At 43.6% G+C, this 15,586-nt stretch overlaps 1 protein-coding gene across 4 annotated transcripts in view; it reads left to right on the top strand.

Moving 5' to 3' along the window:
• LOC140210861 (chemokine-like protein TAFA-4) overlaps window positions 1–15,586 on the top strand; it is a 362,929-nt gene that overhangs the window by 133,852 nt on the left and 213,491 nt on the right. For all 4 annotated transcript variants that reach the window (XM_072280121.1, XM_072280123.1, XM_072280124.1 and 1 more), the window contains exon 4: window positions 2,937–3,089. In XM_072280121.1, the coding sequence (XP_072136222.1) occupies window positions 2,937–3,089 (153 nt within the window). The remainder of the gene's footprint in view (window positions 1–2,936; window positions 3,090–15,586) is intronic.

The following is a 15,586-nucleotide window of genomic DNA, read 5'->3' as shown; positions in this document are numbered from 1 at the left end:
ACATGTATGATTACTGATGTTATTAACCATCCAATGCCTGAAAATGTCAGAGGTGCGAAGGTACATGGTAATCCACTTTTCTAATGGTTACTCTTTCACATGGAAATGATCATTAAAGATTAGATTAGATTAGATTCAACTTTATTGTCATTGTGCCGAGTACAGATACAAAGCCAATGAAGTGCAGTTAGCATCTAACCAGAAATGCAAAGAATAGTGTTATTTACAAAATAACTGTGAATAAAAAGTAAGTGCTACAGCACACAAATATAGAAGTACTGAGACAGTCCAATATGGGTGCAATACTGCTTAGCGCTGTGATGAGAGGTTCAGCAGGGTCACAGCCTCAGGGAAGAAGCTCTTCCTGTGCCTGCGGGTGTGGGAGCGGAGGCTCCTGTAGTGCCTACCGGATGGGGCGAGAGTAAAAAGTCCATGGTTAGGGTGAGATGCATCCTTGACAATGCTTTTCACCCTGCCCAGGCAACGTTTATGGTAGATGTTCTCAATGGTGGGCAATTGGGTGCTGATAATCTGCTGGGCAGTTTTCACCACACACTGGAGTGCTTTGCGGCCTGATACGGGACAATTGCCATACCACACTGAGATGCAGTTGGTGAGTATGCTCTCAATGGTGCAGCGATAAAAGTCCGTCAGTATCCTGAGACAGAGGTGAGCTTTCTTGATGCTCTGCAGGAAATAAAGGCACTGTTGCACCTTTTTGATCCGGATGGAGGAGTTCAGGGACCAGGTGAGATCCTCGGAAATGTGGACACCAAGGAATCTGAAGCTTGATACATGCTCCACTACAGCTCTGTTGATGTAGAGGGGGACGTGAGTGTGGCTCCTAGCATGCTGTCTTTGTTAAATCAATACTATCTCACCCTGTTCAAGATAGACTCTAGTTGATGCAGTTTCTCAACACTAACATTAAAGCAGTCAAAGTTTCATTACTGAAATGAGAAAACTACTGAACTAGTTCTCTATTTTAGTGATTTCCTTCCCTTTAAGATCTGCAGGTTTATAAACCCACGGCTGAACATCAGTTCGCCATTAATCATTTATTTATCCTGTCTGCTCCAATATTGTTCTGAACCTCATGGTAGGTACCCTGTGCTGCTGGCCAGAGCTCCTGAATAGATAGCACATCCGAGAAGGCAGTGAGTGTGGGTGCTTTAGTCACAAACACGGTAAATAGCTAGACTCATTTAAAACATCTTGGTAATTTGATCGACCTTATTTTAATTGTAGAGTAATCATTGATACCTTTTGGGCTATGAGCCGTACACCTTCAAGAATTAGCTCATTCAGAGAGCCTCCTGTAAAGAGAATACTTTACTCACTGGGATTATATGAATGTTCGTTTAGAATGAAGAAATTTTTTCTTTCTCTGACAGTTCAGAACGGATGGGTGATCTTTCTGTCTGTGTTGCTTAGAAACTTCTCTTTCTCTCTCTATTTGTGAGATACTCAATCATAAACTGTTAATAATCATTCATTAAAATAGTTCACTTGCTTCTTGGAAGGTGTTTTTTTTTCCACGTTGGTGTTTCCTTGAGCAGAATATGTGGCTCACGTCTCTGCATTTGCTGGCGGTATCATTGGGGGACACAGTTGCCTTTCACAGTATTCAGGAGAGAGACTGTGAAACCACCTGCCAGCTTCCCTTGCCTTCTTACCACCCTGTGAAATGGTGCTGAACATGGTAGAGGGAAGAATCAAACAGAGGGGAGAAAATAACTATGTTAAACGGATTACATTAACCTCTTTTACTGTACATTGTGGAATTTGAACTTATTTAAATCTTACATCCGTCCCACAATGTGAGGAAGTTAGTTGGTATTTATTAATTGATAATTTTTTTGAGTATTACCTTTGATTTAGCAAGCTTAATAGTAGGTTCTGATAAATAATATCAGGTGTCAAGAAAACTACCTCTCCCTCAATGTCGTAAAGACAAAGGAGCTGGTTGTAGACTACGGGAGGGATGGAGACAGGCTAACCCCCATTGACATCAATAGATCTGGGGTTGATTGGGTAAACAGCTTTAAGTTTCTCGGCGTCCAGATTGAGGACCTCATATGTCTGTACACCCCAGCTGTGTGGTGGAAAAGGCACAACAGCTTCTCTTTCACCTCAGATAGTTGAGGAAGTTTGGTATGGGCCCCCAGATCCTAAGAGCTTTCTACAGGGGCACGGTTGAGAGCATCCTGACTGGCTGCATCACTGCCTGGTATGGGAACTGTACCTCCCTTAATTGCAGGATTCTGCAGAGAGTGGTGCGGACAGCCCAGCACATCTGTAGTTGTGAACTTCCCATGAATCGGGACATTTACAAAGACAGCTGTGTAAAAAGGGCCTGAAGGATCATTGGGGACCCGAGTCACCCCAACCACAATCTATTCCAGCTGCTACCATCCGGGAAACGGTACCGCAGCAGAAAAGCCAGGACCAACAGGCTCCGGGACAGCTTCTTCTACCAATCCATCAGACTGACTAACTCACGCTGATTTGAGTGTATTTCTATGTTACATTGACTGTTCTATTTATTATAAATTATTATAAATTACCTGTACTATAATTGCACATCGCACATTTAGATGGAGACGTAATGTAAAGATTTTTACTCCTCATGAATGTGAAGGATGTAAGGAATAAAGTCAATTCAATTCAATAATATTTTACCAACTATTATTTAGGTCTAATGAATTGTGTTAATCTTAATGCAGCACTGAACTCTTTTAACAGCCCCAAGTTCAAGATTAAAGTTGGATTGAAAGCTTAATGGAGTTGACATTTCAGTCTTGTCTAGCCCCTCACCCAGTTAGAACACTTCATGTCAGTGTCAGTGGTTGAAGTGAGTGCTTTAAATCGGCTGTCTTTGAACTATTCATGATAAAGCAAGCAATGTACTATTAATGCCTTTCCTCTCTTTGTAGGACATCAGGTCAAACAGGGCACATGTGAGGTCGTTGCTGTGCACCGGTGCTGCAATAAGAACCGAATTGAAGAACGGTCACAAACCGTGAAATGTTCTTGTTTCCCAGGCCAGGTTGCTGGTACAACTCGGGCACAGCCTTCATGCGTTGAAGGTAGGGACTTTGTTTCCGTGCCCTGTACTTAGTCTCTCTGCTAAAACTCCCACACATCATTTAAGTGCTCATATCATCCAGCAATCCAATTTGTGTGTGGTTTTCATTAGCAAACAGTTGAATCCAACAAGGATTGCAATAACGCAATGCAAAGCTGCAGCTTTTTTCTCTTAATTGACTCTCAATATAAATCAAAAGCAGAGAGGGCCAAAAATGGGACAGATTGGGGCTTAGAAATTATAGAGTAAGTTATTTAACTGTCTGCACAAGAAAAACATTCACATTTCTGGAGTAAATTTTCCAAGAAGCTTTGAAATGGTTGGATGACTAGGTAGGTTCAGGAGAGAATTTTGTTTTCTGCTTCTGGGGTGTCCATAGTCTTCTGGCAACAACACACAAGATCTTCCTGCTGTTGTAATAGTGATAGAGTCCCTTTTGTCCTTACCTACCACCCCACCATACTCTGCATCCAACACGTTATCCTCCTAAATTTCCACCATTTCCAAAGGGACCTTACGACTATACAAACCTTTACCTCTCCCCCACTCTCTGCTTTCCACAGGGATCGCTCCCTCAGCGATTCCTTTGTCAATTGTCCCTCCCCACTGATCTCTCTCCAGACAGTTATCCCTGCAAGCAGCCTAAGTGCTACACCTGACCGTACACCTCCTCCCTCACCTCCATTCAGGATCCCAAGCAGTCCTTCCAGGTGAGGCAACATTTCACCTGCGAATCTGCGAGGGTTGCCCGGTGCTCCCAATGTGGCCTGCCTGCATTGGTGAGACCTGTTATAAATTGGGGGACTGCTTTGTTGAGCACCTCCACACCAAGTGCCACAAGCGGGACTTCCCAGTAGCCAAACATGTTAATTTCCATTCCCTTTCCCGTACCCGTCCCAAGATGTCGATCCATGGACTCCTCTTGTGCCAAGATGAGGCCACCCTCAGGGTTGGGGAGCAACACCTTATAATCCATCTGGGTAGCCTCTGACCTGATGGTATGAACATCGATTTCTCCTTCTGGTAAACAAGTCCACCCCCCTCCTTTATCTATTCCCCACTCTGGCCTTTTACTTCTTCTCACCTGCCTCCCCTTCTTCCCTATCTCCTATTGTCCACTCTCCTCTCCTATCAGATTCTTTCCTCTCCAGCCCTTTCCCACCCACCTGGCTTCACCTATTACCTTCCAGCTAGCCTCCTTCCCCTCTCCTTTTGGTTATTTTTGGCTATTTGTTCAAAGAACAAGATTGTGCACAGACCTTTGCAGAAACTGTGTGAAGGTACAGAGGTTAAGGCAGTGCTAGTTGAAGTTGGTGCACAGGTGGAGTTAATAATGGCTGAAGATCATTGGATTCCTGATTAGCACCAGGTGCCTAAAAAGTAGAGGGCCAAATGGAATGTAAATGCACACCATTCTGATGTTATACGTACGCTGATGTTCAAGTTCAAATTAATTGCCATTCAACCGTACACATGAATATAGCCAAATGAAACAGTATTCTTCTGGGGCCAAGCTCCAAAACACTGTACCAACAGTCACATACAACACACAGTGTTTTGTACCTATAGTTACGATAGCAAAAAAATACAGAGGGTCATGGCCTGTAGATTAATGGTGTGTGGGACATTGGCCTGGAGCCATGTTTCTGCAAGAACAAGCACGCAGCACTTCTTCATCACCTGCTAGCGCAGCTGCAGATGAGGCAATTCAGCCTGTATTCCACCGAGCGAACACTGGAGAGCAGCATCCATGGGAGGGTCCAGCTTCCAATCCAGCTACGATTCTAGCGGTGCCTCTGCTCTCTCCCACATTGCCTCTGGTGTCTCCTGTCCTGGGCAGCTGCAACTGGCAATGCCACTTCTGAGAGCTTAGTCTGCGAAACAAGCGCGGCAAGGCAGCTCCCTCGGCTCTGTATCTCCAATGAACCAGTGACCTAGACTTACAGTACTTTACATTACCAAAGTCCAACAGAGTCCTGTGATCAGAATAAAAACACTTGTGACAATCACTTGACCACAGGCCACCTCCGCACAACGTTACACGACAAGTCCAGGCGATAACACAGTACGCAGCAAGTCCAGCTCTTGGGTGGACCTGCAGTACTCGATGTTTTTTATATCCAGCAGTGTCTTGTGATCATAAAAAAAAAACATAAAGGATAAACAATCACACCTTTGTTTGAACTCAGAGAGGCTGCTGCAACCGTGTGTGCCGGCATCTTACTGGAACTTCTTGTGAATCTAGCTGAGAAGATGGGCGCTGGGTCAGACCTGGTGCCAATGCTATGTTGATAACACGGCAGGTGCAATGGAGTGGCAGAGGTGGCCAAGGTATGGATTTTTGTTATTTAATTGGAAGGATCTCTTGGGCAGTCAGTAAAGAACAGGAGTGATTCAATGAGACATTTCTGACTTTGCTACCAGGTGGCACGTGGAGTAATCTGGGAATCCTTACACTAGAGGTCCTGCTTCTTAAATTCTTACCTAAACCCTTTCTGCAAGACCTCATCTATGACATTTCTTCTGACATGTATAAACTCCCCTGGCTGTTCACTCCGAACTGCTCTCCCCCAACCCCGAGTTTCTGCAGCTGCTTAGAGACATCCTTGACCCTAGGCACCAGGGAGGCAACAGACCATCCTTTATGTCCCTTCTGCAGCCACAGAATCTGCTGTCTGTCCCCCTCATGTTATGTGCCTCAGTGGAAGAAGTAGAGAAAGACAGGTTTCAGGATGGAATTCCACAACTTGGGTTCAAGGCAGCTAAATGCACAGTCAGCAATGGCGGAGCAATGTTGGAGGATATTACAGAGATAATAGTGTGCCTAAACCACTGAGGGTTTTAAAAGCAAGGATGATAACTTTATATCTGATATACATAAACAAAATGCCACTTAAAATCTAAAACTAAAACAAAAAGTGCTGAAAATTCCCAGCAATTCAGGCAGCGACAACAGGGAAAATAGATCAGAACTTTTGATCAGTGATTGATCTGAGTAATTCCAGCATTTTCAGTTTTAAAAGTGAGGCATTGCCAGTGGTGGTCATGGACGATTGGTGAATGTGCAAGGCAGAAGGTCCCGATGGAGTACCTGGTAAGGCTCTGAAAACCTGTGCCAACCAACTAGCAGGAGTATTCAAGGATATTTTCAGCCTCTCACTGCTATGAGTGGACGTTCCCACTTGCTTCAAAAAGGCAACAATTATACCAGTGCCTAAGAAGAATAATGTGGGCTGCCTTAATGACTACTGCCTGGTAGCACGCACATTGACGGTGATGAAATGCTTGAGAAGTTGGTCATGACTCGACTGAATTCCTGCCTCAGCAAGGACCTGGACCCACTGCAATTTGCCTATCGCCACAATAGGTCAACGGCAGACACAATCTCAATGGCTCTCCACATGGCTTTAGACCACCTGGACAAAACAAACACCTACGTCAGGATGCTGTTCATTGACTATAGCTCAGCATTTAATACCATCATTCCCACAATCCTGATTCGGAAGTTGTAGAACCTGGGCCTCTGTAACACCCTCAGCAATTGAATCCTCGACTTCCTAACTGGAAGGCCACAATCTGTGTGGATTGGTGATAACATATTCTCCTTGCTGACGATCAACACTGGCGCACCTCAGGGGTGTGTTCTTAGCCCACTGCTCTACTCTCTATATACATATGACTGTGTGGCTAGGCATAGCTCAAATACCATCTATAAATTTGCTGATGATACAGCCATTGTTGGTAGAATCTCAGGTGGTGATGAGAGGGCATACAGGAGTGAGATATGCCAACTAGTAGAGTGGTGCCGCAGCAACAACCTGGCACTCAACGTCAATAAGACAAAAGAGCTGATTGTGGACTTCAGGAAGGGTAAGTCGAAGGAACACATACCAATTCTCATGGAGGGATCAGAGGTGGAGAGAGTGAGCAGCTTCAAGTTCCTGGGTGTCAAGATCTCTGAGGATCTAACCTGGTCCCAACGTATCGATGTAGTTATAAAGAAGGCAAGACAGCAGCTATACTTTATCAGGAGTTTGAAGGGATTTGGCATGCCAATAAATACACTCGAAAACTTCTATAGTTGTATCATGGAGAGCATTCTGACAGGCTGCATCACTGTCTGGTATAGAGGGGCTACTCCACAGGACCGAGAGAAGTTGCAGAAATTTGTAAATCTAGTCAGCTCCATCTTGGGCACTAGCCTACAAAGAACCCAGGACATCTTTAGGAAGCGGTGTCTCAGAAAGGCAGCATCCATTACTAAGGACCTCCAGCACCCAGGGCATGCCCTTTTCTCACTGTTACCACCAGGTAGGAGGTACAGAAGCCTGAAGGCACACACTCAGCAATTCAGGAACAGTTTCTTCCCCTCTGACGTCCAATTCCTAAATGGACATTGAATCTTTGGACACTACCTCACTTTTTAAAAAATATACAGTGTTTCTGTTTTTGCACATTTAAAAAATCTATTCAATACATGTAATTGATTTACTTGTTTACTTATTATTATTTTAAAAATTTTATTTAATATTATTATTTTTCTCCCTCTCTACTAGATTATGTATTGCATTGAACTGCTGCTGCTAAGTTAACAAATTTCATGTCACATGCCGGTGATAATAAACCTGATTCTGATTCTGATTCCGTATAAACTAAATGCAAGCAATGCAGTTTTGGATGAATTGAAGTTTACCAGAACAGTGGGAAGTGGAGTCAGTGGGATTGTAAATGTCAATGGTTCTTCATTAGATTGGTTTTGTGATTATTTTTTAATAATTGTTATTAGACTATATTCACCACCTGGTCACGATTAAATAAATTTTGTTGAAATGCATAAGAAGATTGATTAGACAAAGGCTGTGCAATGGCTTTCACTATTACTGAAGCATTTTTGGTCAGTAGTGTAAACTGAGTAAAATCAAATGGCATGAAGTGAAAGGGGAAACTATATAAACAGGTGTAACATGGATGGAAAATTTGTCTTTGCCTTTTTTGTGCTATTTCCAGAGCTAGATTTCATCCCTTTAAAGTCTGAGTTACTTCAGGAGTTCAAGAAGCAACGCTCACAGTGAGCTGGTCTCATTCATTGTGTGTTTTATCATTGTGTTTTTCTCCATTGCCAGTATCTTGCTGGTGTGACTTCTGGTACCTGTATGTTCCTTCATTAAAATGCACAGCCAAGAGCCCGTGAGTTGAATTGTGCCACTTTGATAAGAAGCCTTTAGACTCTTAGGGGCTTAGAAATGAATGTAAACAACATGATGTCTTTCAAGACAGTCACAAAGAATTGAGATGGGTCTTTACCATCTTTTTACTCATTCTAATTACACATGTATCATGTTGTTTAAACTGGGAATTTTAATAACATTATCAAAGGAATATTTACTTGGAGGATTTCTGAGGGTGTGAAAATAAGGAGGTAGCAAAATCAGCTGAAAGAACTCGATTGTTGAAACAGCCCAAGTTAATTGCCATTTCTTAACTAATTAGTTTAGCTTTCTCATATTCTTGGGATTAGTACTTTCTTTGAATCCGTTCTTTGAGTCTGTAATCCCCACTCGATTTTTGCTGCGTAGTAAATTGGAGGCACACTTTCCAGATGACTGGATCAGTGCCCAGGATGATTTGCATTGGGTTGCTATTTAAATGGACGAGGCTGCTTACAGACACAAACAGGTAAAACGGGTATTGTGCTCTTAGAGTTAAAGAGCAGTACAGGATGGGTCGAGGACCTTCTGCGCAATGAATCCACGCTGACCATGGTGCCCACCGAGCTCGTCCCAATTTCCTGCATTTGACCCATATTCCTCTAAGTCTTGCCCTTCTATGTACCTACTCAAATGCTTCTTAAATGATACTATTGTACCTGACTCAACCACTTCTGGTAGCTGATTCCATATACTCACCACTTTGTGCATGAGAAAGTTGATTCTCAAGTCCCTTCTGAATCTTTCTCCACTCATCATAAAAGTATGCCCTCTGGTTTTGTACTCCCTCTATTCTGGGGAAAAGACTGACTATCCAGTTGATCTATGCCCTCATAATTATAAACATTTCTATAAGGTCACCCTTCATTCTCCGACGTTCCAAGGAATAAAGACCTAGCATGTCCAACCTTTCCCTGTAACTCAAGACCTCTAGTCCTGACAGCATCCTCATAAATCATTTCTGTGCTCTTTCCAGTTTAAGCAAGTTTTCCCTAAAACTGGCGGAGCAAGACTGTACATTGTAATCCAAGTGCTGCCTCTCCAAGGACTTATACAACCACAACATAATGTTCCAACTGCTATGCTCAATCCCCTAACTGACGAAGACCGGTTTGCCAAATGTCCTTTTCACCAATCTATCTATAACACCACTTTCAACAAACTATGCACGTGCACTCCTAAATCCCTCTGTTTCATTACACTCCCTAGCTCACAACCATTCATTGTATAACTTCTTTCCAAAATGCATCACCTCACATTATCAGGATCGAAATCCATTTGCCACTCTTGGTCCACTTCCCTAATCGATTAAGACTCTCTTATCATTTACAATGATCTTTACAATGAACAAAATCTAATTTTGGGTAATCCGCAAATTTATTGATCAATCCTTGTGCATTTGCATCCAAGCATCACACACAAAGTGCTGGAAGAATTCAGCAGGGCAGGCAGCATCTATGCAAAAGAGTACAGTCGATGCTTTGGGCTGATACCCTTTGGCAGGACTGGAAAGGCTGCAGATTTTCTCTTGTTTGTATTTGCATCCAAGTCATTTATATAAATAAGGAATAACAAAACTAATCCTTGCAGTACACCAGGAGTTACTGGTCTCCATTCTGAGAAACAACCTTCAAACACCACCCTCTGCTTCCTACCGCCAAGCCAAGTTTGAACCCACCTAACTAGTTCTCTCTGGGTGCCTTGGGAACTAGCCTTCCAGATCAGCCTGCCATGTGTGCCCATGTTAAAGGGCTTGCTATGCAACATCCACTGCCCTGCCCTCATCTACCTTTCCTTCAAAAGACTGTAAAGGGTTCATCAATTATGACTTCCCATTCACAAAGTCATGCTGAATCCTCCTTGTCAGACTCTTATCTATCCAAATGCTGGTAGATCCTGTCCCTCAAAATTCTCTCCACTAACCTTCCCTGCACTGATGTCAGGCTGACTGGCTTGTAGTTTCCTGGCTTGCGCTTGCTACCCTTCTTAAACAATAGAACAATATTAGCCACCTCCCAGTCTTCGGGAACTTCACCAGTGGCGAACAATGAAGCAAATATATCCACCTCCCCTCCATGATTTCTTCTCTAGCCTCCCACAAAGTCTGAGGATGCACATGCTCAGGCCATGGAGATTTATCCACCTTAATGCCCTGTAATGTTCTAAATGCCTCCTCACTGGTAATATAAACGTCCTGCAAAACATATCACTTCTTTCTGTAGATCTCGAGCAACCATGATTTTTCATTGATAACATCAATAAGAAGTATTTATTAGAAATCCTGTCCACCCACTGGCTCAAGACATAGGTGATCCTGCTGATCTCTGAGGGGATCTACTCACCCTTTTACTTTTAATATAGCTATAGATCCTCCTGGGATTTTCCTTAATCTGCACCGCTAGATTCATCCCATATCCTCTCTTTGCCCCCCTGATTTCCCTCTCAAGAGTATTCTTAATCTTTTTATAGTCATCTCTCCTGACGTAAGCCTAATGTGTACTTTCTTCTTTTCCTCAATATCTTGTCAGCCAAGGTTCCCTAAAGTTGCCTGGTTCATCCTTCACCCTACAGGAGCACGCTGCTCCTGGACACTTGCTGCCACACTCTTAAAAGCCTCCCGCTTGCCACTTGTCCTTTTCCCTTTTGAACAGACTCACCCAGTTAACCTCTGCGGACTCCCATGTACTTCTGCAAAAATTAGCCCTGCTCCAATTTAGGACCCTAACCTGTTAACTTGTCTTACACTTTTTCATCACCATCTTAAAACTAACTGAATCATGGGTCACAAACAAGAGAAAATCTGCAGATGCTGGAAATCTAAGCAACACACATAAAGTGCTGAATAACAGTTGGTAGAGCCAAATTGGTCTCTGAAAGCTGCTTTAGTTACTTGTTCTACCTCATCAATAGAAACAGAAAACCTACAGCACAATACAGGCCCTTTGGCCCACAAAGCTGTGCTGAACATGTGGTTACCTTAGAACTACCTAGGGTTACCCATAGCCCTCTATTTTTCTGAGCTCCATGTACCTACCCAGGAGTCTCTTAAAAGACCCTATCGTTTCTGCCTCCACCACTGTCACCAGCAGCCCATTCTACACACTCACCACTCTCTGCTTAAAAAACTTATCCCTGACATCTCCTCTGTACCTGCTTCCAAACACCTTAAAACTATGCCCTCTTGTGCTAGCCATTTCAACCCTGGGAAAAAGCCTCTGACTATCCACATGATCAATGCCTCTCATTATCTTGTATATCTCCATCAGGTCACCTCTCATCCTCCGAGGAGATCCAGTATCCCACTGTCCTGAGTAGGACCCCCAAGTATTGACTCAGGAAACTTTACTGGACACTCTTCACAAATTCTGCCCCATCCAAGCCCTTAACACTCTGAGAGGCTCAGTCAATACCAGGGTATTTAAAATCCCCCACTAATACAGCCCTATTATTCTAAGAACTATGAACAACCTCTCTACACACCTATAAGTAATGCACATAAAATGCTGGATGAACTCAACAGGCCAGGCAACATCTATGGAAAAGAGTAAACAGTCGATGTTTCGGGCCGAGACCCTTCTTCAGGACCCCTGTTCCTCAAGTTCCCATTGACTATTGGAAGAGTCTATAATAAGCCCCACTAGAGTGACCCTCCCTTTCTTGTTTCTAAGTTCTACCCATGTGGCCTCTCTGGAAGATCTTCCAAGAATGTTATCTCTAAGCACTGCAGCTTCTTCTTTATCCGTAAGGCTCCATCCCATCCAAACTTTCCGATATCTCTGTCCTGTCTGTAACATCTGTATCTCAGATACTGAGCTGCCCTTCTCTCACTCTTTTTTACTTTTACGGCTGTAACACCTCAGTCCTCAGAGCCAGTCCATGCTTTGAGTTCGACTGCTGTATCTGCTAAACCTTGAGCACTGAAATAAATGGAATTTAACTGAGTATTCCTTTCCCTGCTTTTATTCTGTCCCTGGATATCTTGAATACTAGACTTACTCTTGCTGGCTACTGCTTTATTCTGCTCAGGTTCCCACCCCATCCTAATGTGGGTTAAACCCTCCGATGTTGTACGAGTAAATTTTCTGGCAAGGATATTGGTCTCTCCCTGGTTCAATCCTATACATGTTGCTTCTATCCATCCTATACATGTTTCTTCTACTCCAGAAGCGATCCCAATGTGCAAGAGCCTGAATCCTTGCTCTGTACACCAGCTCCTCAGCCACAAGATGGATCTGGTCCATCTTATTTCTGATCTAGCACATGGCATGGGGAGTAACCTGGAGATCACTACCCTTGAGGTCCTGCTCCTTAAATTCTTACCTATACTCATCTGCAAGACCTCATCCATTATTCTATCTATGTCATTTCTTCCAAGTTGTATAATTCCCCCCCCCCCCCGGAGAATTTTCTGCAACTGTTTAGTAAGATCCTTGACCCTGGGACCAGGGAGACAACAGCTGATCCTCACAGCCCTTCTGTAGCCCGCTGAAACTGCTATCTGTCCCCCTCACTATCAAGTCCCCTACCACTATTGTAGACACTGAAAAGAAATGGAAAAAAAAACACACACACACAAAATAATGGCAAGCAAATCTGAAGCCTTGGAAATGTAGAACAGGTAGAATTTTAGGGAAGATTGAGGTGTTCTGTGGAAAATATCACAGGATTAATGGGTGCAAATTCAATACTCACTTGGCCTGTTTTTGTGCTATATGATTGTGTAGACTTGTGAATTCACTCTTTCACAGAGAAACTGAGGAAGTGTTTGAACAGAAAGCGCTCTGTCTGAACTGGCTTTCCTTTTCTGAGCCCACATTTCTTCAAGTTAAAAACACATGGTGCTGCAGTGTGATGTTGCTGCATTATTAGATTGTATTTACAGGATTGTTAGGAAATGCTCCAAGAAATATATCACACGCAGTACAAAAATACCAAAATTGTCTGTAGCTAAAAAAAGCGTCAGGCAAACGAGAATGGAATAAATATGAAAACTAAGTATGCTGTGTAGAGTAAAAATATTGTGCAAGTGAAGCACAGAAGAAAAACTTTAATTTGGTTAAATTTATGGATTGAGTTTGGACGGGGATTGCGTAATGCCAAAGTCAGCAAAAATGTTGGCATATTTGTTTCCTATCCTTGCTTCCTATATGGTTTAAAAATGTGGATAAGTAAAGGTCTCAGCAATGTCCTGCTGAAGTGTTCTCTCAAAGAGCCAGACTCTCTGGGAGGGTAAGCATACTAATACTCTCAAGGTACCTTTTCCAGTACTGAGGCCCTAGTTATTCCCACTTGATTCTATTAGGGAGGCTCTGAGACAGTCACAGCAAGAGATTACCAACTGGACATGATGGCGAGCCTTAGACGGAAAGGCAGCAGTGGGGGCTGGGGGTAAGGTGAGGGGTGGTGGCAAGATGGAGCTACAGAAGGAGAACCACAGAAAGGGAGGTAGACATCTATATCCAAGGGAGCACCTAATTCATTAAGTTTGTTGTACTTGGTGCTCTCCTCAGTTCTTCTCTTGTCAAAGTCCTGGTTAGGATCACCCAGATGGACTAGTCCAGAAAGATACATGACAGGTGACTGATGGTTTGTTTCCCAAGGACAGAAATGTCATCATATCTTTCTGAGAGAGGGGATGTTCAGATTTGAGGCCCTGGGTGACTCCCCTCAGATATAAACCATCAGTGTCTGCATTCAGGCTGATGCTATCCTTGTAATTGTCAACGATGTAGGCAGGAGCAGGGACGGGGTCCTGCAAAATGACTTTAGGGAGCTAGTATCAGTACCTCCAGTTGAACTCTGTCTTTCTGTGTGTTTCCCCCAGCTGTCAGTCTATGGTTTTGGATTGCCACGTGCTCCTGTCCCCGCTCCTGCTCTACTCCGGCCCCTGTATTACTGAGTACTCAGTCTCTCATCTGTTTCTCATTATTACCTGTATTGCTGCCACCTGTGTCTCATTGTGCCTCACCTATCATCTGCCTCTCTGTTTATTGCTCAGTGTATTTCAGTCCTGTGTTTTGACCTGTTTGTTACCAGATTATGCCAGTGAATTTTCCTGAGCCTTTCCAGTATCTGTATCCTGTCTGAATATTGACTCTGCCTGTTTCCTGATTCTGGTTTTTGGGTTTCTCTGGATGTTTTGATCTCTGCCTGAACTTTGATACCAATTTTGTTTCCACCTTGGGATTTGTTGCTCAATTAATATCACTGTGTGCACAGTACTGTGTCTGTGATTGGATCCCTGCTCCAGTGCCCTGACAGCTAGGTAGAAAATTGAAAAGTAGAACTTTTGGGGTTATAATCTTTGGATCCCATGTCATGTGTTTGTGAGGTGAGAAATAGATACATAGTGCAATTCAGTATGAGGCTAAGGAGCTGGTGCAGGAGGGAGGGCTTCAGGTTTATGGATCATTGGGCTCTCTTCCAGGGCAGGTGAAACCTGTACAAACAAGACAGTCTACATCTGAACTGGAGGGGAGCCAATGTCCTCTCCAGGAAGTTTGCTAGTGCTTCCTGGGAAGGTGTAAACTAGAGCGGCAGGGGATGGTAACCACAGCAGAAGGGCAATAGGTGGTAGGGTTGAAGGCAAGAAGGCTGTTGTAACAAGTAAGACAGAAATGATGGACAGCAAAGGTCAGACTATTAAACATGGTAGGACTGATGGGCTGAAAAGTGTTTATTTTAATGCTAGGAGTATTAAGACCATAAGACAAAGGAGCAGAAGTTGGCCATTCGCCCTATCGAGTCTGTTCCGCCATTTTATCATGAGCTGATCCATTCTCCCATTTAGTCCTACTCCCCCGCCTTCTCACCATAACACTTGATGCCCTGGCTACTCAGATACCTATCAATCTCTGCCTCAAATACACCCAATGACTTGGCCTCCACTGCTGCCCGTGGCAACAGATTCTATAGATTCACCAACCTCTGACTAAAAAAAATTCCTTCGCATTTCTGTTCTGAAGGGTGCCCTTCAATCCTTAAGTCATGCCCTCTTGTACTAGACTCCCCCCATCATGGGAAGCAACTTTGCCATATCCACTGGGTGAGGAGGATGCACTTAGGACCTGGATCAGTACATGGAATTACAATGTTGTTGCTATTGCAGAGACCTCTTACATGAAGGACAGGACTGGCTGCTCAACAATCCTGGGTTTTGCTGTTTTGTATGCAGTGGTGGTGGGGTTATTGAAATACGGGTCAGTGAGAATGTCACAGCAGTACTCAGAGAGGGCATATTGTAGGGCTCATCCACAGAAGCAAATTGGTGGATCTCTGAAGCAGGATAGAT

The sequence above is a fragment of the Mobula birostris genome, chromosome 16 (genome assembly GCF_030028105.1).
Source record: "Mobula birostris isolate sMobBir1 chromosome 16, sMobBir1.hap1, whole genome shotgun sequence".
In the NCBI taxonomy this organism is placed as follows: domain Eukaryota; kingdom Metazoa; phylum Chordata; class Chondrichthyes; order Myliobatiformes; family Myliobatidae; genus Mobula; species Mobula birostris.
Note: the sequence above shows the minus strand (reverse complement) of the source record. Positions and strands in the feature narration are given on the sequence as shown.